The sequence below is a fragment of the Zootoca vivipara genome, chromosome 13, assembly GCF_965207765.1.
Source record: "Zootoca vivipara chromosome 13, rZooViv2.hap1.1, whole genome shotgun sequence".
Classification (NCBI taxonomy): domain Eukaryota; kingdom Metazoa; phylum Chordata; class Lepidosauria; order Squamata; family Lacertidae; genus Zootoca; species Zootoca vivipara.
In genome coordinates, this window is record NC_142596.1 from 7,728,202 (window position 1) to 7,753,963 (window position 25,762).

A 25,762-nucleotide genomic window follows, 5' to 3' on the forward strand; every position below is an offset into this window, starting at 1 on the left:
TTGATGGTGTTTCCTGCTTGGCAGGGGGTTGGACTGGATGGCTCTTGTGGTCTCTTCCAACTCTATGATTCTATGATTCTATTTCTCAGCTGCCTGATTCAGAGTGGGGTGGGCGGTGGGGGTTTCTTTTATTTGCAAAAAAAGGGGCAGGGAGGTTATTTTACTGGTTTTCTCCCATTAACTTTTTTTAAATTGTGAAAAAGTGCTGCTTTGCAACAGAAAATAATTCTGTGGAAACCAGTAACTGAAGCTCCTTCCCCCAAAGAACTAATGCTTTAAGAGCCATTTAGAGGCGATTGACTCATGCCACATTTCTCTTGTACAAGAAGCAATTAAAGGGGCAGAAGCAACAAGCAGGAAGTTTTCAACTAAAGTTGCAGGAGACCTCAGTCCTGAATAAATGTCGCAGAAGGGTTTTGGTCACGGGTAATAAAGGACCGCAGAAAAGTGATGCTTCCACAGCACTGAAGGGTCATCATGTAAAAGCAGCTTTTTTTTAAAAAAATGCATTGCTAGGCCTGCGTTAAAAAGAGAGAGCAAAACTCTAATGCATGCCCCTTTCTTCCGTAGCAGAAAGGCAAGATGTATCTGTTCTGCTCTGTAGTGTAGCTGCTCTAACTCTCAGCTTCCTGCAACATCCTTAATTTCATTTATGAATCACTTCCTGTGTAGTATCTCTGAATTCACAATGCCATAAAGTCATAGTGAAAGTATTTGCATAAGTAGAAAACAATTACGTATAATTTCTGCTGTCCCTTTTATGTCTGCTGTCCACCTTTTGCTGCGTGTCCATGTTGCCGAGAGCAGACAGAGGCGAGGAAGGAAGCCTTTGTCTCGGAATGTTTCAGGACATGCCGCTTGACTTCCCTCTCTCTTATCAGCCTCTTGGAGTGGCTTTCAGCACTTGGGCTGCTGCTGGCAGTGGCAGCACAGTCCTGTTGGAATTTGCTCGATGCGTTTCCATTTTAGGAGATGCGAAACAATCTCTGCCTTTGACAAGGAAGAGACCCTCTAAGCCAATAATGGGAACAGGGCCTGGCATGCCTGTTGAAACCCCGGTGTGGGAGCTGATTCCACATTCCGGGGTTTTTTAAATTAAAAATAAAATGGCCATGGGTCAAATTACAGGCATAAGCAAACTCGGCCCTCCAGATGTTTTAGGACTACAGCTCCCATCATCCCTAGCTAACAGGACCAGTGGTCAGGGATGATGGGAATTGTAGTCCCAAAACATCTGGAGGGCTGAGTGTGCCTATGCCTGGGACAAAACATACATGATGTGGGGAACCCATGCTCCTTGTGCATTTATTTAAATATATGAAGCAACTTTGACTCTGCACTTAGATATGTGACACAAAAGGAAAAACGGAAGGGCAGGGAAGAGGAAAGCTAAAATCTATCACATCTGTACAACCCCAACTTTTCAGACAGTGTAGTAGACCTTCCTTTCTCTCCATGCATCCTTCTCTCGGCCCCTCGGGACTTTTTAGTCTTTAGTCACCTATTCAACCCTTATGAATTGCCCCTCCTATACTAGATGTTTAGATGGAAACTTCATTATCCTTTGGATTTCACACTGCTCTGAATTTTGTGAAACATGCCTTAGCTTGAAACATTTTAAAAAGTATCCTAATGCATTAAAAAACTATAAGTTTTTTTTAAAGGCATTGATATAAAATACCTTTATAAAGTGCATTTTGTGATAAAATACATATTCAGCCACAAATTTTCCTATGAATGAAATTGTCCAAGGACACCTATTTTGGATACTGTGGCTGTGTTCATTTATTTAAGACACATCTACTCCACTTTTCAGGACAAGGCTTCACGAAGCAGTGCTAAATACATCACGGCATCATAATGCAGAGCTCATTTTATAGCTTCCTTTGCCTCATCCCTCCCCATTGAAGAGCAGTGCCAGAATGGAGAGGTTCACAAGGGTGATCATCATTTCTGCCCCTAGAGAATCCCTGAGGCTCATCTTCCAGCCTCTTGTCTTGAGATTTAGCATTGCTCCCACTGCCAAGCAATGTAAGCTCTCTTCTGTTCCCATTGACCAGCAAGTAGGGTTTGGGTGTGTGTGTGTCTGTTTGCATGTGAAGCTGCCTGGGTTTGCAGAGCAGCGTTGCCAAGTAGTGCCTCTCCTCCCTCCCTAACACACACACACAAGCACAATTGTCATTTTGTGGTGGGGAAGATCCATAGTATCCTCTGGGAATCCCAAGCTGGACATCCATGCTAGCACATTTGCAAAGCTAAGCAGCGTCCGGTGAGGTTTCAGATTGGAGGCTGGGACCAGGTGTTGAGATTCCTGCATTGCAGAGGGTTGGACTAGATGACCCTTGGGACCCCTTCCACCTCTGCAATTCTATGATTCTAGGAAGGCCAAAGTTCCCTTCCACTGTTGTTCCCCGGCAACTAGCATTCAGAGGCCAAGGTGCCTCTGAACATGGAGGGAGCATACAGCTATCATGTTTCAATAGCCATTGATGGGGAAACTGTTGATTCCTTCCTTCCTTCCTTCCTTCCTTCCTTCCTTCCTTCCTTCCTTCCTTCCTTCCTTCCTTCCTTCCTTCCTTCCTTCCTTCCTTCTGTCTTTTTGTCTTTTTAAACCCCCTTTCTGTTTTTATTCCTCCTTCCCCCCCAGCCTCACAGATTACTTGGCTCTGCTTTGATGACTGTATTTTTGACACACATCCACAAGTCTGGACACCACCCCCCCCATTCCTTTTTGCCCTTGCTCAGCCAGGCTGGACAGATATAGCTCTTTTAATCTCTTCCAGACGTCAGTCCTTCCAGCCACCTGATCTCGACGCTCCTGTTCAGGCGGTCGGTGTGGCTTGGATGTTGCCCATCCTCTGGGCAGCTATTCCTGGTGCCATTGCACCAACCTTCAGAGTTGACAGATGGGCCCTCGCAGGTCACTTCACTAGCTGAATGGCAGCCTTGGATTTTCTATGGAGATTTGGCAATAACCTGGCTCCAGGTTTTTTGTTTGTTTGCTTAAATGAAAAAAGGTCTTGATTCGACAACCAGGAATTATTAAGCCTGAGCCAGAGTTAGATCATTTATTCCCGGTGCAATTGGAGGCTTTGAGGATATTCAAAGGAGGTGAGGTTTCAGGATCACATTAAAATGATTTTTATTAAATTTTCTGTTTTACAATTTCAGATAAACATTTTGCATACTTAAGATATCAATGACTGCCCTTCTTCTCTTTCCATGGTTCATTTTACATATCTTACATCCTAGCATATTTTACAAAAACTATACCAATCGGCTTTCCATTATTACATCGATCAAAACTTATTTACACTGTTGAATTTATCTTAATGCTGCCAGCGTTTTCAGCCGTACACATCAAACCATCCAAGACTTGTTAGCCACCTCTTCCTTGAAGAACAAAAAGAAAGTTGTTCTTTGTGTTTCTTTGTAAGTCTCTGGGCCTTTACTTGCAACGGTTCATCTTCAAACTTCTCTTTGCTAGCTCCAGGTGTATTGTACGGAAACCCTTTTTGGAGTAATGTGTGACTTGGAGCAAGATTTGAACCCTGGAAGTAGCTCTCTTTCTTTCTCTTCAAATTGACCCCTGAGACCTCCCCAGACCTCAACATACACACCTAGAACACAGTTCCCTTTCCTTTGACCACACAGTCAGTTCCTGGTGGAAGAGAAGCTGCTCTGATCGATAGACATTGCAGCTCGCAACCAAAGCAAAAAAAAAAATGCAGGTTCAGTGAAGTCCAAGATCTCTGAAACATTGAGGTCAATCTTCATCATAATCTCAGCTGGGGATTTGTATATTTGGGGTTTTTTTCTAGGTGGCTGATTAAGCTTTGTGGTCCAGGGCAAAACACTGATCCAGATTTGATCCCAGTGATGGTTTCTGACACTAAGCTCTCACTAGTGGAGTTGATACATGCATGATTCATTCACATACTGGCCCCGAGACAGCGGGCCCTGGTAGCCCCCAGCCTTTGCCAGTAGGATCCTTTAGGCCAGGCATCCCCAAACTGTGGCCCTCCAGATGTTTTGGCCTACAACTCCCATGATCCCTAGCTAAGAGGACCAGTGGTCAGGGATGATGGGAATTGTAGTCCAAAACATCTGGAGGGCCGAAGTTTGGGGATGCCTGCTTTAGGCTCACCTGGCAGCATCACTAAAAGCTGGGTGGGTGTAGCCACCATTTTGATTCCCAGCAGTACCTTGGAGTGATGCTAGTTCTGTGGCATTGTGGGAAATTTTATATGTGACCCGTTCACCCAGTGCTGCTCAGAATGCTGGACCAGATGGGGTGGATGGGGTGGACGAGCCCACCTAGGTCCTGGCACCCTGGTACCCTAGCAGCTGCTTGAAGGTGTTCATATGGGCCCTGGACTACAATAATGTTTTCTCTCTAAGCCAAGGTAGCAATGTTGCTGGGCTCCAACTCCCATCAGGGCAAGGAAGCGAGATCAGTGGTCAAAGATGATGGAAATTGTAGTCTAGCAACACCCAGAGGGTACCATGTTGGTTACCCCTGCCTTAAGCTCACACAAGGAGACTAATAATATTTTCAAAGTTCATCATTTCCTGGTTTGGATTTTTTTATATAATGTGAGGGTGATTGGGCAGAGCTACAGAGCATAAGACCCAGGTGGCGCTGTGGGTTAAACCACTGAGCCTAGGGCTTGCTGATCAGAAGGTTGGCGGTTCGAATCCCTGTGACAGGGTGAGCTCCCGTTGCTCAGTCCCAGCTCCTGCCATCCTAGCAGTTCGAAAGCATGTCAAAATGCAAGTAGATAAATAGGACCCGCTACAGCGGGAAGGTAAACGGCGTTTCCATGTGCTGCTCTGGTTTTCCAGAAGCGGCTTTGTCATGCTGGCCACATGACCTGGAAGCTATACGCCGGCTCCCTCGGCCAATAATGCGAGATGAGCACGCAACCCCAGAGTGGGTCACGACTGAACCTAATGGTCAGGGGTCCCTTTACCTTTACCTTTACAGAGCATAAAATCCCTTCTGCATAGGCTGCTGTGGTGCCGGTTGTTTGTTTTTAAGTGGTTTTAGTAAAGGAACAACTGGAAATGTGCAGCCAATTGAAATGTTTCTCAACAAAACCAAAACTGGCTGAAAAAGAAACATAGCAAGTTTTATTTTATCATATAGCTCGTGGTTCTAGTTAGCACAGAATTTTCAAAGGAGCCTAAGCCATCACGAAATCCTGTCCATCCTCTAAGTGCTCTCTCCTCTGTAGGGAAGAACTCTGTGAAACACTTTGCAAGAAAGAGGGAATCCTTGACCTTTTGCTGTTTTGGGTTTGGAACACAAATTAATGCATCAAGTAATGAGCGTTTTCCGAACACAAGCTGTGCCTGAGCTGTGATTAGTGTCAAGGGTCTGGATGGAATTTTGAGTCACAGTTGAAAAACAGAAGTGCTTTTTAAAAAATAAAATAAAATAAAATAAAATAAAATAAAGCAGAGCTAAAAAGAGTGCCAACCTTACAAGCCGTGAGAAAACTCCCAGGGAAAAGATGAGCTTTCCCTTCAAAGTTGCAATGGTGTTGGTTGCTTCCTCATGAGTAAGCAGCTCCAAACCCCCGTGCTTGGTTTTTACAGGGTTTTATTATATACATACAGTCATACCTCGGTGTAAGTACGCCTTGGTTTGAGTAATTTCAGTTTAAGTACTCCGCGGACCTGTCTGGAACGGATCAATCCACTTTCCATTACTTTCAATGGGAAAGCTCGCTTCAGGTTAAGTACGCTTCAGATTAAGTACAGACTTCCGGAACCAATTGTGTTTGTAAACCGAGGTTTGACTGTATGTATATTACAAACCAATTGTGTTTGTAAACCGAGGTTTGTAAACACTGTATGTACAAGACAGAGCATCAAAAAGCATGACTGTACTATTCCGATTCAGAATCCGGAAGCACCTCCCTTTGTGACCTCCGCCAACACAGCCCCCTGGGGACTTTGAACCTCCTCCGTTGGTCCCTCCTCCCCCCCCCCCGTTGGGGTGAGGGTGCTGGTGGAGCACCTTCTCCACTAGAGCTGCTCAGTTGAGGGACCAGCACTGTAGCTTCTGGAGCCTCCCCCTCTTGAGTGCTTTGGTCCACCCTCTGCAGCTCTCCCTCTGGAAACCCCCGTCTCCTCTGTTGGGATATCACCATTGGGAGGTCCAGCCGGCAGCCCCCTCTTATTCTCAGTCCCGGTGATTCCCATGGAACACGACTCAGGGTCTCAGTAACCTGAGCACGCAATCAGCAGAGATGTCCACGCAGTTTCAGCGGAGATGATAAGACAGATGAGAGGCATTTTAAAGCAGTTTATTTACAGCGTATCTGAAGAGAGAGCGAAATGATGCTTCCTCTCTTCCATCAGTTCAAACAGTACAGTAAAGAAAAAGTACAAACGGAAATGCTTAGACATGTGACATACAACAGCAGCAACATGCCTAAACCTTAAGGTGGAACTGAATCTCCTAACATCCTCAACATCCCTAAGGGTCTGCACCTGCTCCTGAGCCCCCGTCCCACCTTACAGAGGAAGCTGCCAGGTGCTAGGCTCTGGGGCTCCAGCCTCCGAGAGCCCCTGTCCCGATCTACCGGGCTCTCCGCTGGCCCCTGGTGGTTCCCTGACAAAAGTGTTCTCTGAAAATAATCAAATATACCAAGCTAGCATTAAATTGGGGTGTGTGTGTGCCCATTGCTACTAATAAACTCTGTGCTCTTTGTTCCTAGGCTCCGCAAACCTTAAAGCCAGCCTTGCCCACTGCTCACAGCCTGCAAACTCCAGGTGTGGGTCTTGGAGAAGAAACAAGCCAGGATGCTCGCCACTTTGCAATAAGGGAAGGTGCCCCAAGAGAGGCAGAGACCAAACAGGCTCAGGAGCAAGATGATCCTAGCCGAGAGGCCCAAGAGATGGTGCTAAGCCAGGATGGCAGCCAGCACTTCTCAGTGACTTCCCAGAATCCCCCAGTTCTCTCCCTTGGCACCACACAGCCCGTTGGGAAGGAACAGCGGGTTTCGAGAGAAGAAGTGAAAAGGCGTTCCCCGCGTTTTGGAAGCGACAGAATCCAAGCCAAACCAGCTCTAAGTCATGAGAGTAAGGATCTGGCTGCTCCCGGGTCATTGGTTGAGGAATCCAGTCTAGAGCCTAGACCTACAGTCACCTTGGAGCGATATGCCCCTCAAATTGACACCGTGAGCAAAGAAAAGCAAGAAGAAGCCTTTGAGGTCCAGGGAGACAAGAGGTCTAGGCTAAACAGGGATTTAGGGCTTGAGGGCGAGAGGCCTCCGACAGTGACGGCAAGGCCATTATTGGTCCCAGAGGTTGCTGTAGAAGCCCCAGTTTCCCATCAAAGTATTTTGGAGGAACCTCATCCAGTTCCTCATCCAGTAGCAACGCCTCTGGCTTTCCAAGAATCTGCTCCACTTTCTCCGGATGAAGAAGGCTCAGCTGAGAAGGACCAGTCCGTGGCCCATTTGCTGAGGGATGTGAAGAGAGAAATAGAAACTTGGAAGCCATCAGATTCGGCAGCTTCAGAATCAGAGCAACGGCAGGTTGGCAATACGGAGGTCCATGTCCAGGAAGAGCCCCCAACTCCACTGAGGGGTGAGGAAAATGAGAAGGAGTCGTTTGGCCCGGGCAGGAAGATTGACATCGGAACTAAGGAAAGGGAGAGAACAGTCTCAGAGGCACCTGCAATACAGGACTCGCGCCAAACAGAGACCTCGATGGAGGAGGATCAAACCGCAGATAAGGCACAGGACACAAACCTAGTGTCTTCCCTGAAAAATTACTTGCTTCTGCTCTTAAAGATGACCACAGAGGCCGACAAAAGCAAGGGCAGCAAGAAGCAAGAGGTCAAGGCTGCGGGGGAAAGGGTCCCGCCGACTGCCATTCCCAAGCACTTGCCAGATGTGGGCATAGCCGGCCTGACCCCCAGGACGTCGAGGAAGATCTTTGAGCGAGTAGAAACCAACCAGCTCTTCCAAAGCGCAGAGAGTCTGCAGCTGACGCCCAAGACTTCCCGGAGGATCACGGGGATGATCAACCAGGAGCTGCTTGCTTGCAAAGAGAGTTTGGTGGCTGAACCGGAGGCCGCCCCGTTGCCCTGCGTGCCCTCGATTGTGGTGGGGAGCGTCTCCAGCGAGCCGGCAGGGCCCCTGATACGTCTCCAGAGGTTTCCGGCGAGGCGCCGTCGTCGGCACTGCCGAGCGCCACGCCTCAGGAACTGGCATCCGGGGCGCGTCGCAAAATATACCTCAACAAAGGCAAACAGGCCGACGAGATGGAAGGGGCGGCCCCAGATGGGCAGCCACGGGCAAAAAGGGGCAGCCCCACCGTGTCCCCACAGCAGGGGCCGCAAGAAAACAGCACTTTTGCAAAGCCCCGCCCCGGCTTCTCCTCCCCGTGGAGAAGCGCTCCCCTACCACGGCTAGAAAGATGGCAACATTAGAAGTGCCCAAGATCTATGAAGAGATAGCAGAAGAAAACAAGAATGTGGAAGACGGCTCCCCGCGAGCTCCAGAGAAGTTGGAGGAGACCACGACCGAAGTGCAAGCGGGGGAATCCCGGAAAGCAAATGACCCATTTAAAGGTCAGGAGGGTGTTGCTTTTTAGCCTTCCTGGGAGGGCATCTAGCCAGGCATCCCAAACTTCGGCCCTCCAGATGTTTTGGACTACAATTCCCATCATCCCTGACCACTGTCCTGTTAGCTAGGGATCATGGGAGTTGTAGGCCAAAACATCTGGAGGGCCGCAGTTTGGGGATGCCTGATCTAGCCCAACCCTGAGAAAAGTTTTTTCTTGCAGGTTGAGAGGGAAAGTCACATCTAGGGGAAGAAGAGTTCCCAGATGAACCCCCCCTTGAGCTGTAATTAATTCGTTTTGAGGTTTGTTTGACATTTTTCCTCCAAGGAGCTCGAGGTGTAAACGATCCTCCCCCCATTTTATCCTCACAACAGCCCTGTGAGGTATTATTATTTCTAATAAGTACTTTTATTGAAAGTACTTAGTATTATTATTATTTTATATAATATATAATATAATATAATATAATAAATATAATATAATATATAATTATATTATTATAATATATACCGGTAATATAATATATAATAATAGTAATAATTTTTAATAAGTACTTTTATTGAATTTTTTTGGCATAAAATAGAAATCAAACTAATCTAAATAACAAAAATAATAAGAAACCAAGAAAGGAGAAGAAAGGGCAGAAAGAAAAAGAGAGAAAGTAAGGAAATAGTAATAGTAGTAGTAGTAGTAGTATCATTATTTTATACCCCACCCATCTGGCTGGGTTTCCCCAACCACTCTGGGAGACTACCAACAGACTATTAAAACCACGATAAAACATAAACATTAAAAACGTCACTAAACAGGGCTGCTTTCAGGTGTCTTCTAAAAGTCAGGTACTGTAGTTGCTTATTTCCTTGACATCTGGTGGGAGGGCGTTCCACATGGCAGGTGCCACTACCGAGAAGGCCCTCTGCCTGGCTCCCTGTAACCTTACTTCTCGCAGCGAGGGAACCGCCGGAAGGCCCTCAGCGCTGGGCCTCAGTATCCGGGCTGAATGATAACTATAGGGGTCCTTTATCACATTTATATAATATATGTCATATTTATTCACACACAGAAAAGTAGACCCTCCTCCCAGTGCCCACCCAGGAGCCTGCTGCTTCTCCCAGTCTCCCACCTTGATCGAACCCCCTCCCACCTGCAGGGACCACCTTCCTGCCTGAGTCCTTGCCTTGTGAGGCACTTTAGACAGGTGGCCACTGGTCACTCGGTGAGCATCATGGCTTAGTGGAGATGTGAACCACCACAGCATGCTGGCCGCTCTTCCTCAGGCTCTCACCTTCAGGCAGGGGCCAGGAGGCAGGGTTGGCAGTGCAAAGGATCAGCATGGCTGGGCATCCACTGGAGGCCTGTAGCAGCACCACCCAGCAGAGGGATCCCTGGGAAGAGCTCTCTCTGGTCCTGCTTCTCCTCTTCGCCACAGCAACCTGCTTCTTCGCCCACCCTTTGCTCTGGCTCACACAAGGGTGGCGAGGATCAGGAAGAGCAGTCGCTGCCACTGGCTGCTTGTTCCTTGGCTGTCTGGCGAGTGATGGAAGCAGGGGGTGGCAAAGAGGGCGGGCGGCAGCTGGAGCTGGTGAGAGTGGCAGGGAGGAGAGAGACTCGCTGAGGGTTGGAAGAGGTCTTGCCCAAGGGCCCCCCAACATGCATTGCCACAATGCTTTCAGTTAGAAGAACCAATGCTTTCTCTGCCCCTGCCCCCCCCCCGGCTTCCACAGTCATAGCCAGGAGAGGGTGGGCATTGGAGCCCCCTAAGGTGCAGGAGGTAGTTCATGGCAGAGGCATGGTTGGTAGAAAGAGTGAGGATGAGGGAAGGAGAAAGGTGGCCCTGCGCCATTTGCACTTTCCAAAACAATGCAGGACCTGAAAAGCAGCTATTTACTCTGTTTTGTGCTACCTGGGGCAGAACAGCAAACAACAACCCCCCTTCCCAGTTTAGGACTGATGTTGGAACCCATTGCAGGGGCAGGCTTATCTCCAACCGCTGCAACTGCCAGGACGCACATTTTCATTCATTCATTCATTCATTCATTCATTCATTCATTCATTCATTCATGATTTCAGTTTTATGTGTTTCAATAATTTTACAATCATTTTAACATTTTAAAACTCAACTTCCTTCCCCCTCTTTCTGCAATTCCTTAAATTTCTCTTTAAATTTTTCTGCATATCCAAATTAACTTAATTTGCTCATTTATTTGTCTACCAGACTAATCACATTTTTCCAACAGTCTAATCTCCTGTTGGAAGCCACCCAGAGTGGCTGGGGAAACCCAGCCAGATGGGCGGGGTATAAGTAATAAATTTCTTCCTCCTCCTCCTCCTCCTCCTCCTCCTCCTCCTCCTCCTCCTCCTCCTCCTCCTCCTCCTCCTCCTCCTCCTCCTCCTCTTCTTCTTCTTCCTCCTCCTCCTCCTCCTCCTCCTCCTCCTCCTCCTCCTCCTCCTCCTCCTCCTCCTCCTCCTCCTCCTCCTCCTCCTCCTCCTCCTCCTCCTCCTCCTCCTCCTCCTCCTCCTCCTCTTCTTCTTCTTCTTCTTCTTCTTCTTCTTCTTCTTCTTCTTCTTCTTCTTCTTCTTCATCCACTGTCTCTTTGCAGCTCCCCAGGTGATTCGCAAAATCCGAGCTGAACAGTTCTCGGATGCCTCTGGAAATCTGAAGCTCTGGTGCCAGTTCTTCAACATTTTGGGTGACTCAAAGCTGACCTGGTATAAGGATGAGGCTCCTGTGACGGATGCCAAAAGGAGGTGAGGGGTGCTGGTTCGGGTGGCGGAGAAATTCAATTCTACCAAATCCACACTTTTCTGAAACGCCGCATGTGCCACAACACAGCTGTCTTTCAAGATTTGAAGGAAGCTCCTGCAGCCAATCAGAAGCTGTGGAAGCTGTGCTGGATGTTCGGGTTCCAAAGAATGTTCACAAACTAGCACAATTACTTCTGGGTTTGCAGCTTTGGGGAGCCAAAACGTTTGACTCCCAAGGCGTTTGGCTTCCAAGTTACGATTGAATACTTTACAAAGTTGTTATTGTACTTCACCAGATCTTAACCTATTACAGAATTTGTGGGTTGCAAATATCATTGAATTTGTCCATGGCAAGTCTGTGCTCATATGCAAGTTGTTCATATGTTGCGAGTTTGTAGAAGTCTTCAAACCAGTCATAGAAAGGAGCCGCATTCCCCCCCCCCAATTCATCACCTGCAGCAGACCCCTCTCCCCTCTTTCTGTCTCGTGACCACTTGAAGGCCACATGCACCCATTTTCCTTGCAGTGTGCCCTGCTCTCATCTCTCGGTGGGCTCTCTTCCAGCTCTGGAGACGAAGGGCAAGCGGCCCTGGCCATTGTGCAGGTCTCCCTGAAGGACTGCGGGGTCTACCAGTGCACCATCCAGAACGAGTACGGCACTGACTCCACAGACTTCCTGCTGAGCGCTGAAGGTGAGTCTGCCCCTTGCTGCCAGGCCCGGCTGCTCCTTGGAGGCGGTGCTCACCTTACAAGACATGCACAGCGGAGGAGAACACCTGGGGCTGTGGACAGGGTGCTTGAGCTCCGCAGGTGCTTGGCTTCATCCCGTTGCACATCACGGCGCTGGTCTGCTGGGCCGCTTTTTGCTGATGCACCTGTTTGGAAGCACAAAGGCTTCTTGTGGGGAGCTTGCTGAGCACGCACACCATGCAATGCACAGCGTGGGGTGCATGTTAAGTGCATGCACATGCATGTGCGAAAAGTGCTCGATAGGACCTATAAAGCCTTAACACCACATTTTCTCATACAAACTGGTCCGAGCTCTGAGATCTCCAGGGGACGCCTTGCTCTTAGTCCACGCCTGGTAGGGACACAGGAGAGGGCCTTCTCGGTGGCTGTTCCTGTCACAGGCGCGTTGGTGGCTACTCTAGAGTAACGACTCCTCCAGGCGTTGTCTTTTCATGCTTTTATTTAGTGCTGATTATTTACAGTGCAGAGCAGTACTATGTACATGTTGTCCGTTAAGAGTCAGGGCCTCCGAATGGAGATTCGCGTGTTTTCCTCCAGCAAAGTAGTCTCGGCATACTGAATCTCCGCCCCCTTCTCCTCCTCCTCAGTTCCGGGGTCGGTGGGACTGGTCTCCTTCCTTTCCCACTTCCCTTCCCACACTGGGCATGGGCTCCGCTACCTTGCCTGAGCCTCGGACACCACTTCCTGAATCTCCGCTGGAGATCTCTTCCTCCCCACTAGCGCTCCCATTGGGTGATGAGCTGCTGCTTAAGATGGGAGGGACCTGCCTGTAGTTCTGTCCCTCACATCCCCCAAACTTGCTTGCTAGGGAACTCCCTTGCTAGGGAGAGTAGATAGCCTCCCTCCTTGTTGTCCATCCACCAGCAGGTGAAGACTGTTTTGTTCTGGCAGGTTTGGGGGAGCTGGCTACTTTTAAAGAAAGGGCTTTTAGTAGTGCTGAGCTGCTTCTACAAGACTGGTTTGCTAGCTCTTCTAGATTTGATTTTATATCATTTTAAATATAGAATTCTATAATTAGAATGGTATTGATTTTGTTACATTGTTTTGATTCTATTCTATTCCTGGAAAAAACACAGAAAGCTAAAAACATGCAAACCTTAATAAATAAAAAGTAATTAAACCATTATCTGTTATCTTTTTTTTTAGATTTCTTTTTTTCTTTACTATTTAATAGTTTAATACAGTAGTTGCTATTCTTTTAGAGCTGCCATTTATCCTTGTTTCTTTTTTACAACTTTATTTTTTATTTTGACAAAGTAATAATAATAAATAAATAAGAATAAAAATGTGCACCCCACCCTGAGACCATTCTATTGTAACTATCCAACCTCCCAAAATTTCAACACCTCTTGCGATGGTTTGACCCCTTTTCCGTTTTAACAGTACAAATTCTACAAACACCTTCCATATCTCCTCAAAATCATTTCTCCTGCATATTCCCCACCTTACGTTAATTGTTTAGTCGTTTAGTCGTGTTCGACTCTTCATGACCTCATGGGCCAGAGCACGCCAGGCACTCCTGTCTTCCACTGCTTTCCGCAGTTTGGTCAAACTCATGTTCGTAGCTTCGAGAACACTGTCCAACCATCTCGTCCTCTGTCGTCCCCTTCTCCTAGTGCCCTCCATCTTTCCCAACATCAGGGTCTTTTCCAGGGAGTCTTCTCTTCTCATGAGGTGGCCAAAGTATCGGAGCCTCAGCTTCACGATCTGTCCTTCCAGTGAGCGCTCAGGGCTGATTTCCTTAAGAATGGATAGGTTTGATCTTCTTGCAGTCCATGGGACTCTCAAGTGTCTCCTCCAGCACCATAATTCAAAAGCACCAATTCTTTGGCGATCAGCCTTCTTCATGGTCCAGCTCTCACTTCCATACATTACTACTGGGAAAACCATAGCTTTAACTATACGGACCTTTGTCAGCAAGGTGATGTAGCACATGTTAATTAATTTATCATTATTATTTTTAGCTTTCTGCATTTTATCCATATTTGTTTTATTTTTTGTGAGCCACCTTGAGTCCTGGTTCTGGGGAGAAAGCTGGGATATAAATAAACGAAGCAGTAGTAGTAGTATCTAGTAGTAGTAGTAGTAGTAGTAGTAATAATAATAATAATAGTGAGTGCGTCCTATTCTGGAACGCAGCCAGGAGTCTCAGCAGAGACGCTGATGAATTGTTATCGTACATGAATATAGGAAAGCAGTTCAGCATACAAAATCTCAGGGTGCAAAGCAGCTCCACCTGCAATAGGGCAAAGAGAAGCTAGACTTACTCAGACCTTCCAGCAAGAAAAGGGAGCTGGACCATGATTAAAATTTGGATTAGATGTGCTGAAAGATTCCTCCTCCCTTTTCTCAGCTGTCTTATAAAACACCCAGCGTCTCCCCCGAAGAATCCTGGGAACTGTTGTTTGTTAAGGGTGTGAGGAATGGTGGCTTTGTGAGGGGTAAACTACAGTTCCCAGGATCCTTTAGGAAAAATGTGTGCTTTCAATGTATGGTGTGAATGTATGTGGGGCTCCATAACTGTGATAAATGTGCATCTCTCTCTCTCTCTTTCTTCCCAGTGCTATCGGGATTTATCTCCAAGGAAGAAATAGAAGGTAAATTTTGCCCTGCAGATGGCGTGGCGAGTCTTGTGCCCCTCCAGGTAACAGGACCTCTGTTCCCACATGTTCCAGCTGTGTTGCCACTGCCGCGTGCAAAGTTTAGCATTAAAGGAGTAGGAGAGATCAGCGATATGGTCTCCTCTTTGGGGCGAAAGGCAGAGAGAGGGTGCTGCTTTGAGGTGAGCCTCTTAGCTTCCTTATTTCTCCAAGTGACACATCTTCAGTCATCCTGCCTGGTCCTAGCAAGACTTCCATCCCCATGGACCTCACAGCCACGATACCCAGACATACCTTGCTGGGCTCCCTGTCTTTCCCACCCTCTTCTCTCCATGTTGTCCCGTGATCTTTATGGGTGACATCCTGCTCATCCACTCACCTGGTTGGCTTTGGGTCCCTTGGGCCTTTTGCCCAACATCTCTCCTTGTCCCTTGCCTTGTTCTCCCTTGGATTCCTGTTATCACCCAACAGCTGCATCTGAGCATCAAGGAACAAGCACACTGGTTGGTGTGCCAAGGAGAGAGCCCCTTCCACCTGTTGCTGAAGAACAAGTCATGCCCCCATGATCATTCAGTGAACCTTTCCCCCCATCGCCGTCTCCACCATGAGAACTGAGTGCTGTCACATTGGGCACCGGTTCCTTTCCCCACTCTTTGAGCCCCACACCTTCTCCCTCTCTTGCAGTTGGCGAGGAGATTGAGATGACGCCCATGGTGTTTGCCAAAGGCCTGGCTGACTCCGGCTTCTGGGGGGACAAGCTCTTTGGCCGGATCATGATGGAGGAGCTGGAGGTGGGCCAAGGTTTCCTGCGCAAGGCATGCCGCGCCCGTGCCATCTACGGCCTCGAGCCGGTGTTTGAATCTGGGCACACAGGCGTCATCAAGGTCCGCAACCTCATCGCTTTTGGCGGGCGCAGTGAGAACACGCTGGTGGAGAGGAACTATGACATCACCATCCAGGTGGGTAGAGGGAGACTCTGTGCTCTGCTGCTTGCCAAATGGCCTTGGCTGGCTCAGAGTTGGAGCCCTTGCTTAGCATGCAGAAGGTCCCAGGTTCGATCCTGGCCAAGGTATCCTCCTGGAATGGCTCTGGGTGTTGGGGGCACTGCTTGGCAGTCATTCCACTCTTGCCTGCAGGGTTGTTACCAGGTAAAAAGCATTGGGGGTGCATCTGCATAGCTTCATGGCTTCTGGGTTCGCCGAAGGTTTCATTCTGTTCCCATTGTGTCAGGCTTCAGAGAATCGCCTCCCTCCCTCCGTGGCCGTAGATAAGCAAAACAAAAGAAAAGGAGTCTTCTTACCGTACCAGTTAGAAACTTTAATAATCACAGCAAGAGAACAAAGAACACATCTCCTAGTAATGGCGGTGCTCCCAATTAAGGAGTCCACCCCCTTCTACATCACTTCTATGTCTCGTAATCTGAGCTTGTCCCCTCTGTGCTTTCTGTTCTGCCACTTTCTGAGCCCTTCTCGACTTTGGGGAGGGCGGTGGAGGAAGGCTGTCTATAAACTGTGAATCTATTAACCCTCTCCCTTCCAGTGTTTCTTCTCCTAGCTGTTCCCCATCCAGTATTTCCCAGCCTCTGCCTTCTGAACTATGCCCCTCTGCAAACCACTGTTCCAAATCGATACTGTCCTCCTGCTCCTGGGAAGATTCAGGATCCCTGACTCCCTATACCAGGCATAGGCAACCTTGGCTCTCCAGATGTTTTGGAACTACAACTCCCATGATCCCTGATCACTGGCCCTTTTAGCTAGGGATCATGGGAGTTGTAGTTCCAAAACATCTGGAGAGCCAAGGTTGCCTATGCCTGCCCTATACTGTCCCTGACACATTGTTGCTTAATATCTACATGCAACTGCTGTGAGGTGTAACCCAGAGATGATTGTCACCAGTATGCAGATGCCACCCAGATCTGTCTCTCCATCCCATCTGAATCAGGAGAGTGCTTAGAACACTGCCTGTCCTAGGTCGCTTTGATTAAGCATCCTCTCTACCTGCTGGTCTGGCCTACCCATTTTGTGCCCATGAGTGTATCACCCCTCCATTCTGCCTGCAAAGTCCGAAAGCCTCATGGAGGGTTGTTTGTTTCCTTTCCGTAGGAATGCAAGATCCAGAATTCAAGTCGGGAATACTGCAAGATCTTTGCTGCTGAGGCCAAAGCCATTGCTGCCTTTGGTCCGGTGCCTGAGTAAGTTGTATCTCTGCAGTCCAGCCAGCAACGTCCCACTGAAAAGTGTTCATAGAATCATAGAATTGTGGAGTTGGAAGGGACCACAAGGACAATCTAGTATAACCCCTTGCAATGCAGGAATCCTTTGCCCAACGTGGGGCTCGAACCCATGACCTTGAGATCAAGTGTTTCATGCTCTACCAATTAAGCTATCCTGGAGTTTTTGAACCCAACCCTACACTCCTGATACCCTGATAGGAACAATGGGCAGGTAGGCAGAAAGGAGCCAGTCTCTCTCTGGAGCAGGAGCAGTTAGTGGGCCACAACTCCCATCAGCCCCAGACAGCACGGTCAGGAATGATGGCCGCCGCCTCTCCTTCTGCACCCAATTGGCAGTGCTGCCAAGGACCAGAGGGCAATGCCAGTAGAGGCTGTGGCTCCTTGCTCTTGTCCCTGCTCATGTGTCAGGGGTCTAGGCGGCAGCAGCAGACGACACCAGGACCAGGAGGCTCTGGAGGTGACAGTGGGAATTAGTGGGTGTCCTGGCAGAGTTGCCCCCCTGATGCCAGCTCCGTCGAGGTGTGGGAGCACTTGACCTGGTTGCAATGGTCTGAGCAGCCGCACTAACCCAAGTGGGAATCTGCTTTTGACAGAATCATCCCTCTTTACCTGATCTACCGCCCGGCGAACAATATTCCCTATGCCACCATGGAGGAGGACCTGCCCGGCCAGTTCGAGTGCTACTGTGGGCGAAAGCGAGATGGCAGCCTGGCTCCAGCCAGCCTCTCCGAGGTTGGGCAAAAGTGTTGCGCCTTCCAGCACTGGCTGTACCAGTGGACAAATGGCAACATCCTGGTGACAGACTTGGAAGGTGAGGCTCACGTCCCTGGCCCCTCACTCTCTGGGAATGGCTTCGGGGCAGTGGGGGCGGGGGGTGAAGCCCTGTTAATTGTCAAGGGGTATGGAGTCCAGTTCTGGGTGCCATATTTTTAGGAGTGTATCCAGAGGGGGGGGTGGGGCGTTCATTGGGTTGCCTACTTCTACACCATCTCCAGCTCTGCAGTGTCACACCCTGCCGTGACCTACAGATGTACGCAACCTTCCAAACGTTAGTTGCGCCACAGATTTGCATCAGGGCATCACAGTATTTGCAGTTCAGTCTTCAATCCCTTTTGTAAGGATTCTTGATGAGCGGGACTGGGGTGGTGCTGGATGGTGTAGCCCGCCCCCTCCCCCCAATTTCTGCGCATTGCGTCCAAGGTGATAAGAGGCTCGATGTGCATGCAGGAGCTCGTGCATCGGAACTCTGCTTGTGATCAGGAACCCTGACAGCAGCCAATCTGCAAGGGGCTGTCAGGATGCTGTCAGCAGCTCCCAGCTGGTTGCCCAGGAAAGTATAAAGACAAGGAAAAGTTTCTCGCCGTCCTTTTTTATTTCAGTCTTTACAGAGAGAAGCTACAGAACCCAGCCTCTTGAATAATGGCGTTGTCCCAAGTGAATCTCCACCCCTGTCTCTCCAACTTCCTTCTTTGTCATTCTCATCATCACTTCTACGGGTGCTGCTACTTGCCCTCTGTCTTGTCTTTGAGCTCTTTGCTCTCCTACTTTTAAGGCTCGCTGGGTTCTGGGAGATGGAGGGTCTGGAATGCTTCCTAATGACAATGTGTCAACTGGGTGTTGTTCCATGATTTCCCAGCTTTTTCCCTCATCTGCCTCTGAGCTGCAATCTCCCTCAACCCCCTGTTGTCAATCTATACTGTCTTCCTCTTCCTCCTCCCTGGAAGAGTCAGGATGGGGAGGTGGCCTCCACCATTCCCCCTCTGCCCAGTCCCTGACAGGGACACAGAAAGGACCAGCAGATGCAGTCAGTCCCATTCCCTGCTCATCATTGTTGTTCTGTATGTCAATTGAACCATGAGTAGGCTTAGGGTTGAGTTTAGGGTTAGGATTTCCATCTTCTAGGCCCCCAGTAAGTGCTGCAGCAGAATTGATTTTGGTTGGGCTAGGCCAGGCTTCCTCAACCTCGACCCTCCAGATGTTTTGAGACTACAGTCCTCATCACTCCTGACCACGAGGCATGCTAGCTAGGGATCATGGGAGTTGTAGGCCAAAAACATCTGGAGGGCCGAGGTTGAGGAAGCCTGGGCCAGGTCCCATTAGCTCCGCAAAAGGCAGGGGCTGCTTACCTCTTTGCTGATCTGCTCCATGACCTAGAGGTTGGGTGTCTCTTACAGGTGTTGAGTGGAAGCTCACCAATGTCAGGATTGCTACCAAAACAAAGGGGTAAGTGACCACCTAGCATCTGTCTCGACCCTGATGCCGCGGGGCAGAGGGACGAACCGGGACACCTGAGCCCTGTTGCCAAAGGCCCATCTAGTCCATCATCTTGCTCCCAACCAGATGCCTCGGGAAATTCTGCAAGTGGGGCATGAGTACTTGCAGGCCATCGAGTTTGGAACGGGAGTGTGCAGGGAAAAGGGGGCTTCGCCACATCCCTAATGAAAATGAAGCTGTCATTGGCACCAATGGCTACCTCCCACCCCTGGCCAAATTGACAGGCTCATGCCCGCTTTGGGGCTCCCAGTGTGTCCCATGGCACTACCATGAACAGCTATGTCTTCCATCTCCATCTTTGGAGTCTGCAGACCAGGGGTGGGGGAAGCTGCGGCAACTCTGGGGGTTGCTGGACTCCCCAACTCTCATCAGCCCCAGTCGGCATGGCCAATGGCTAGGGGCAATGAGAACTGTGGTCCAACAACATCTGGAAAGCCACAGCTGGCCCACCACCACTGCAGATGTTTGGGGTGTGGTTGGGACCTAGAATGCAGTGGACCTAGAATTATGACCAGATAAAGCCTTTGGTCACAATTGCTCAGCAAAGGAGAGGGACAATCCGGCTTCCTGGTGGCCTGCTATATGATCCAGGCTTGGGGGTGCTGAGGGAGGAGAACTGATTTATGCACTTAGGTGCACAGAGATTCACAAGGCAATATCCTTAATAGATGCACCACAGTCCCTACATACAATTTAAGGAAGCAATTCTTAGTTCACAAGCTCATCTTTTAAGAGACTGAAGGTGATATTCAATGTTAGTTATCCTTAGAGCAGACTAACTGAACTTAGGTGACTTAAGTCCATTCACATTCCAGTGGGTCTACTCTGAGTATGACAGGCTAACGTTTGATATCACCCATTTTCATTGTAACTGTCCCTGAGTAGTACACGACAATAATACATCTGATAATATAATACTCGACATGTTTCAACCCATACAGGTCTCTTCAGTAGTAAAACGGAGATCTATATCCATTTACAAAACAATATGAAAATCTGTGGTATGGAAATACATATTCTTACAGCACCAGCAGAACTGAAAATGCATATAGATTTTTTAAAAGCAACTTTCAACCTCTAAAACAGGCACCCCCAAACTTTGGCCCTCCAGATGTTTTGGCCTACAACTCCCATGATCCCTAGCTAACAGGACCAGTGGTCAGGGATGATGGGAATTGTAGTCCAAAACATCTGGAGGGCCAAAGTTTGGGGGTGCCTGCTCTAAAAGGAACAATTCCACATCTAAATAGTATACTTTAACTAAAATACTTCTGTTTACAATGTTTTGCAAACAGTAAGCATCGAGAGTATTACTGCCATATACATGGACCATTATTGGGCATTTTCGTTTAGTGTGCATATTTGGCTCGTACTATACAGTGGCACCTCTACTTATGAATAACTCTACTTACGAATTTTTCTACTTATGAATGGAGCACCGTCCACCATCTTGGATGCGGTTTAGATAGGATTTTTTCTACTTAAATTTTTTTAGATAGGGTTGCTTCGACTTACGAATTTTTTCTCCCAATGCATTCCTATGGGATTCGACTTACAATTTTTTTTTGACTTACAAATGTGTGTTCGGAACGCATTAAATTCGTACGTAGAGGCACCACTGTATATGAATTTGTGAATTAAGAATCGTTTCCTTAATCTGGAGGCAAGTTCCCTGATACTTAGAACCTCTTATGGCACCTGCTAAAGTTCTCAATAAATATCCCCTCACCAATCCACACAGTACACAAGAGTGTTTGCTCTTCCCTGCTCAGTTTCTTGTGAGGCATTTTGTGTTATGCCCCGTAACCCATGGCAGCCATTTTGCGGCTGGTGCCCACGGGAACTCTCTTGGCATTCCAAATTGAGCTGGGTGGGGAGGGCTGGGAGGGCGTTTGCCCTGGCGTGTAATCCTCTCTTTATTGCCAGGTACCAAGGCCTCAAGGAGAGCTGCTCCCCCAGCCTGATTGACCACTTCGAGGCGTCTCACCAGTGTAACCACTTCTGCCATCTCCTGGGCCTGAAGAGCATTGAAATCCCCCAGCCTCCACCTAAAGGCAAGGGCTCTCGGAGCCCCATCATGGGCAGGAAGACCCCATCAGCCCAGTCCAGCCCCCAGCTGCAGAAGAAAGGCCTGGCTAGCCCCCAGGCCTCCAGGAAAGGTTCTGTGAGCCCCAAGAGCGCCCGGAAATGCCCTGAAAACGCGGGAGAGTCGCAGTCAGTAGCAAGGCCCAAAGGAGGGGACAGTGGCAAAGCCAGCTGGCTGCAGTGAACGGGCGCGGGGACCCTCTGCAGAAGTGCGCTGTGTGTGCCTGGGGGAAGGGATGCTGCTGCTGCTGCTGTCCCTGCCGTACCCTCCTGCGTGGCTCCTCCCCTCCAGTGTGTGCGGCTTATGGTGTGTGAGGGAGGGAGCCACGCTGATGTGCCTTGGAGAGAGGGCCTTGCCTGCGCACCGCCCTCGGGGGTGGGGTGGGGTCTTGGAAAGGGATTGGGAAAAGGACGGACTGTGTGGGTGCACAATGCCACCAGCGCTGTGTGGGCCCCCCCTTGTATGCATTTGGGGCATCTCAGCTGTGTGTGCTAGATGTCCTGTGGAAATGGGCTGCTCCTCTGGTTCCCCATAAGGATGCAGCCAAAAGCAGGGGCTAAACTCCTCGGTGCGTGGAGCCCTGGCAGGAATGACAGCTGGGCCCTGTGTTCTGTTGGCTCCAGAGAAGGCCCTGCCAACTTGACTCTCAACACCCAGCACTTTCCCACAGAAGACCTGTCACTTGCTGCTTTCCCCGTGATTGTCTGCGCCCATCACCACAGCGGGCCCTTTGACACGCAGTCTAGTCAGCCCGCCCACCCTATGGATCTCCCATATGGCGGAAAAGAGAGGATGGATTCTTTCCTTTCCCTGTGGGTGGAAGAAGCAGCTTTCTTGACGGGGCTGTGTCCGAGGAGGGTATGGTTCTGACTTCCTGGGCCTGCACTTAGGGCAATAAAAATGTCAAGTGGTTTCATGTGTTTAGAAGAGAGAAGGGGGGTTTCTTAATCTTCACTGAGGCACCCAGCTCCCTTCATTCCTGACCACTGGCCATGCCAGTTGGGGCTGATGGGAATTGGAGTCTGACAACACCTGGAAGGCCACAGACTCTCAGCCCCCAGATTTGACTCTTCTTGCTGCTTTCTTTCCACTAGTGCCACGTGGAGCTCATTGTTCAGCATGTGCGTTGCACGCAGAAGGTCCCAGGTTCTTTCCCCGTGGTCTCCAGGTCCAGCAGATCTGATCCTCTTGAAACTGCTGCCAATCACAGTGCTGGGCCCCATGGATGATGCTGTTTCAGATGTCTGTAAGCTGCTACTGTCCTCAAATAGCAGCATCCCCCCCCTCTGTCATTGTGCTGCATTCTGCTATCTGGCTACGCCTGGCAATGTTGGGTTTCATCTGCCATCATCCCTGATCACTGGCCATGTTCTTGCGTTCTAAGATGGAAGAAGTGTGACCTGCTAATCTAGGTGCAGGGAACTTGTGCCCCTTGAGATGTTGGGCTACAACTCCCCTGCTGCCTGGCTGGGCTGATGAGAGTTGGAGTCCAGTAACATCAGGAGGTCACTAGTTTCTACCTCTGGCCTAGTCAGATAGAAATGGCTCTTCCTTAACAAGGAAATTGCTTTCTGTTGAAATATTCGATGGTACTTCTGCTTCTCCTTTTCCTCTCGTACCGTACTGTGCAACTGTTTTTTTTCCCCCTGAGCTTCCTCCAAATCCAACAAGAGAGATGTTGGTGGAGGGGCAATTCAGAGAGGACACCTTGGAGCAGTAAACCGAAAGCATTTAGGAACACATTCAGAACATAGATGCCACAGACTAACCTCTCACCATAGACCATTGACGTCTGATGCGGGTCAGGCAGGTGCCAGGACCCATCTCTTTATTCCCGCTACTAAATGATACCTTTCCTTACCCTTCCTAGGAATAAGCCTAGACTGAGACCTACTTTAGGGGCAAGGAAGATTCCCCAGGGTGATACGAAAGCAGGGGCAGAGTTGTTGGTGGGTCTGGCAAGGAGGGTTTCCTTTGCAGGTCGGTGCGTTACCAGAATTTTGCTAAGGATTTTGCGCAATAAGTAAGTGTCAATAATGCTTGTTGGTTGTAGAAGGAAAAGAACAGTGTTAGTTCAAGCTGTGGAGAAGGACTCCAGCCTGTTGGGTCATGGCAGCAAGAGTATAGACTTTTGTCTTGCAGCTCATCAAAGTGCCTGCTGAAGCTGGGATCTTGGCAGCAACGGGTCAAATCCTGGCTACAAGGCGGCCTCTTTTGCAGGAACTACCTTGTAAGACTTCTTGCCTTGACACAGCTTAAAGTTGATTCTCTGGAGAGATGGACTGGATGGGAAGTTCTAGGTTTGTGGCCCAATAATTGCTGATTAAATATAAAGAGAGCTGGAAAGTATTTCACTCATGAAAGCAACTGAGAGCTGTCTGTTGAATTTCTGGGTATGTTCATGTGCGTCCTTTTCCAAGCTTTTTGTAAAACTATGGAAACTAAACCTGAGAGCATCAATCTTCCTTAGAAAAACATGGGAGGCATGCTAGTTTATTTTTAAAGGTCTAACTGGCGGCTGTTGCCTGTTTACTCAGAAGTTAGTCCCACTGAATTTGGTGGTGCTTACTGCTGGGTGAGTGTTCATAGGATTGCTGCAATTCCTCTACCCATTTAACCTGAGAGCAAGCTCTTATGAATTCAAGGAAACCTGCTTCTGAGAAGAGATGCTTAGGATGACACTATAAGTCACTAATGGAAGGGGAGACTCAAGTTACCGTATTTTTCAGTCTATAAGATGCCCCCATGTATATTTTGGGGGACTCTGATTTAATAAAATGGGGAAAGATCTATCCATGTATAACAGGCACGTCCAACAGGTAGATCGTGATCTACCGGTAGATCACTGGACATCTGTGGTAGATCACTGGCTCCCCCCCCCAAGAAGCTCAACAAGTTTGGCTCCCCTAGAAAAAGCCCAACATTTTTGCCCTGCACCGCAAAAAACATGGCTTTCTCCCTCCCTAGAAAAAGCTCAATAACTTTGACCTGAACCCCCCAAAAGGGGGTAGATAACTGCCAGCTTTTAACTCTGTGAGTAGATCGCAGTCTGTTGGGAGTTGGCCACCCCTGATGTATAAGATGCCCCCAAATTTTGGACAGTATTTTTTAAAGGAAAAAACTTCGTCTTATACATGGAAAAATATGGTAGTTCGTAGAGACCAAAGCACAAAAAGCCATGAAAATAATGACACCTCTTTCTGCTTGACTGGAGAGCAGTGAATACTTCTTGGCTGAACAGTCTGTCCAAAATTGCTGGGAAATCTTGTGAATGTCTCGCCAGCCAACTCTTCCTGCCTGTCCAATTTTTCTTACATCACAAAACAGAAAAGCAGGCAGCAGCTCTTTCACTGGACATGCCAGAAAACAGTAGCCTCTTGCTTCCATTGGACATGACTCTGGGCAATGTGACCTGAAAATACACTGGGATTTTTCAATGAATCTATAGAGAATGGCTGACATTTTCCCCTGTTGCTCTTACATTTGACGCTGAGATTTTTGCCCTTGCTAGCCAAGATCTGCATTGCAATTTGACACACACAATCAGACCAATACACTTCCTATAAAAAACTGCTTTGTTGCATCTTTGTTCTCCAGGCAAGACCCTCTTTTGCGCTGTGCTCCTGAGCCGTTATGGCTTGGAACAGGCTGTGGCATTATAGTGAGCACAGCACTGTTGCAGATACATCTCCGAAGTCCCAACATCCAAGCTTTCCCAAATGCCGGAGAAAGAAAGGGAACCATTTGTTGCAGTTGAGGTGCTATGAAAGAAGGGGAAAAAATATGAGAAAGTAACAGCATCAGAATTGTTGTCCCCTGGCACCAAAATATCCCTCTACTCCGCCTGCACTAATCAAGAGCATTTATTTTGATCAAAGGGACCTGGAAACAGCATGGCTGCTTTGCACCTTGGCCCATCAATTCATACACCTAATGGTTATCCTGCACACATGCATTAGCTTAAGTGCCCAGGAATAATAATATTAATAATAATAATAATAATAATAATAATAATAATAATAATAGCTATTATTATTATTATTATTATTATTATTATTATTATTATTATTATTATTATCCCACTCTTCATCCTGAGTTCTCAGGGCAGGTGGCAACAATTAAAGCACAAAATATAGTCCGGTAGAATTAAAATTACATAAATGAAGTGGGTCCTAAACATACACATCTCAAGTATCAAAAGTCAGGGTAAAGATGTGCATCTTCTGAAACTGGAAACTCCACCATGTTGCTCTGATTAAGAACTACTGGAATAAAGATGACGAAGTAAAAATGGTGTTGGAGGAAGCAACCTACACTGTCACATTATGCTGTTGTACAGCGTCAGACTTCAATGCAAATTCTGGTAGCTATGCTGCTTAATCCTATTCATGCCTCCTTGGAAATAAATCCCACTTAGCTTAATGGGGCTTACAAAAGTAGGCAAGTGTGGGTAGGACTGCAGCCGACGTGTCATATATTTTTTTTAGAATC

At 48.3% G+C, this 25,762-nt stretch overlaps 2 protein-coding genes across 11 annotated transcripts in view; one reads left to right on the top strand and one right to left on the bottom strand.

Annotated features, from left to right (window-relative positions):
• Positions 1–22,151, top strand: part of ALPK3 (alpha kinase 3) — a 67,996-nt gene extending 45,845 nt beyond the window's left edge. Inside the window, 12 exon segments of the mRNA XM_088657302.1 lie at positions 6,729–8,154; positions 8,157–8,350; positions 8,352–8,399; positions 8,401–8,590; positions 11,184–11,331; positions 11,893–12,020; positions 14,640–14,675; positions 15,363–15,637; positions 16,781–16,869; positions 17,505–17,722; positions 19,086–19,134; positions 21,112–22,151. Coding sequence (XP_088513428.1) covers positions 6,729–8,154; positions 8,157–8,350; positions 8,352–8,399; positions 8,401–8,590; positions 11,184–11,331; positions 11,893–12,020; positions 14,640–14,675; positions 15,363–15,637; positions 16,781–16,869; positions 17,505–17,722; positions 19,086–19,134; positions 21,112–21,454 — 3,144 coding nt within the window. The 3' untranslated portion in view covers positions 21,455–22,151.
• A 766-nt stretch (positions 22,152–22,917) lies between these two features.
• The window catches only part of LOC118092486 (sodium/nucleoside cotransporter 1-like), a 35,093-nt gene continuing 32,248 nt past the window's right edge, over positions 22,918–25,762 (bottom strand). For all 10 annotated transcript variants that reach the window (XM_088657309.1, XM_088657312.1, XM_088657310.1 and 7 more), the window contains one exon: positions 22,918–25,032. In XM_088657309.1, coding sequence (XP_088513435.1) covers positions 24,903–25,032 — 130 coding nt within the window. In that variant the 3' untranslated portion in view covers positions 22,918–24,902. The remainder of the gene's footprint in view (positions 25,033–25,762) is intronic.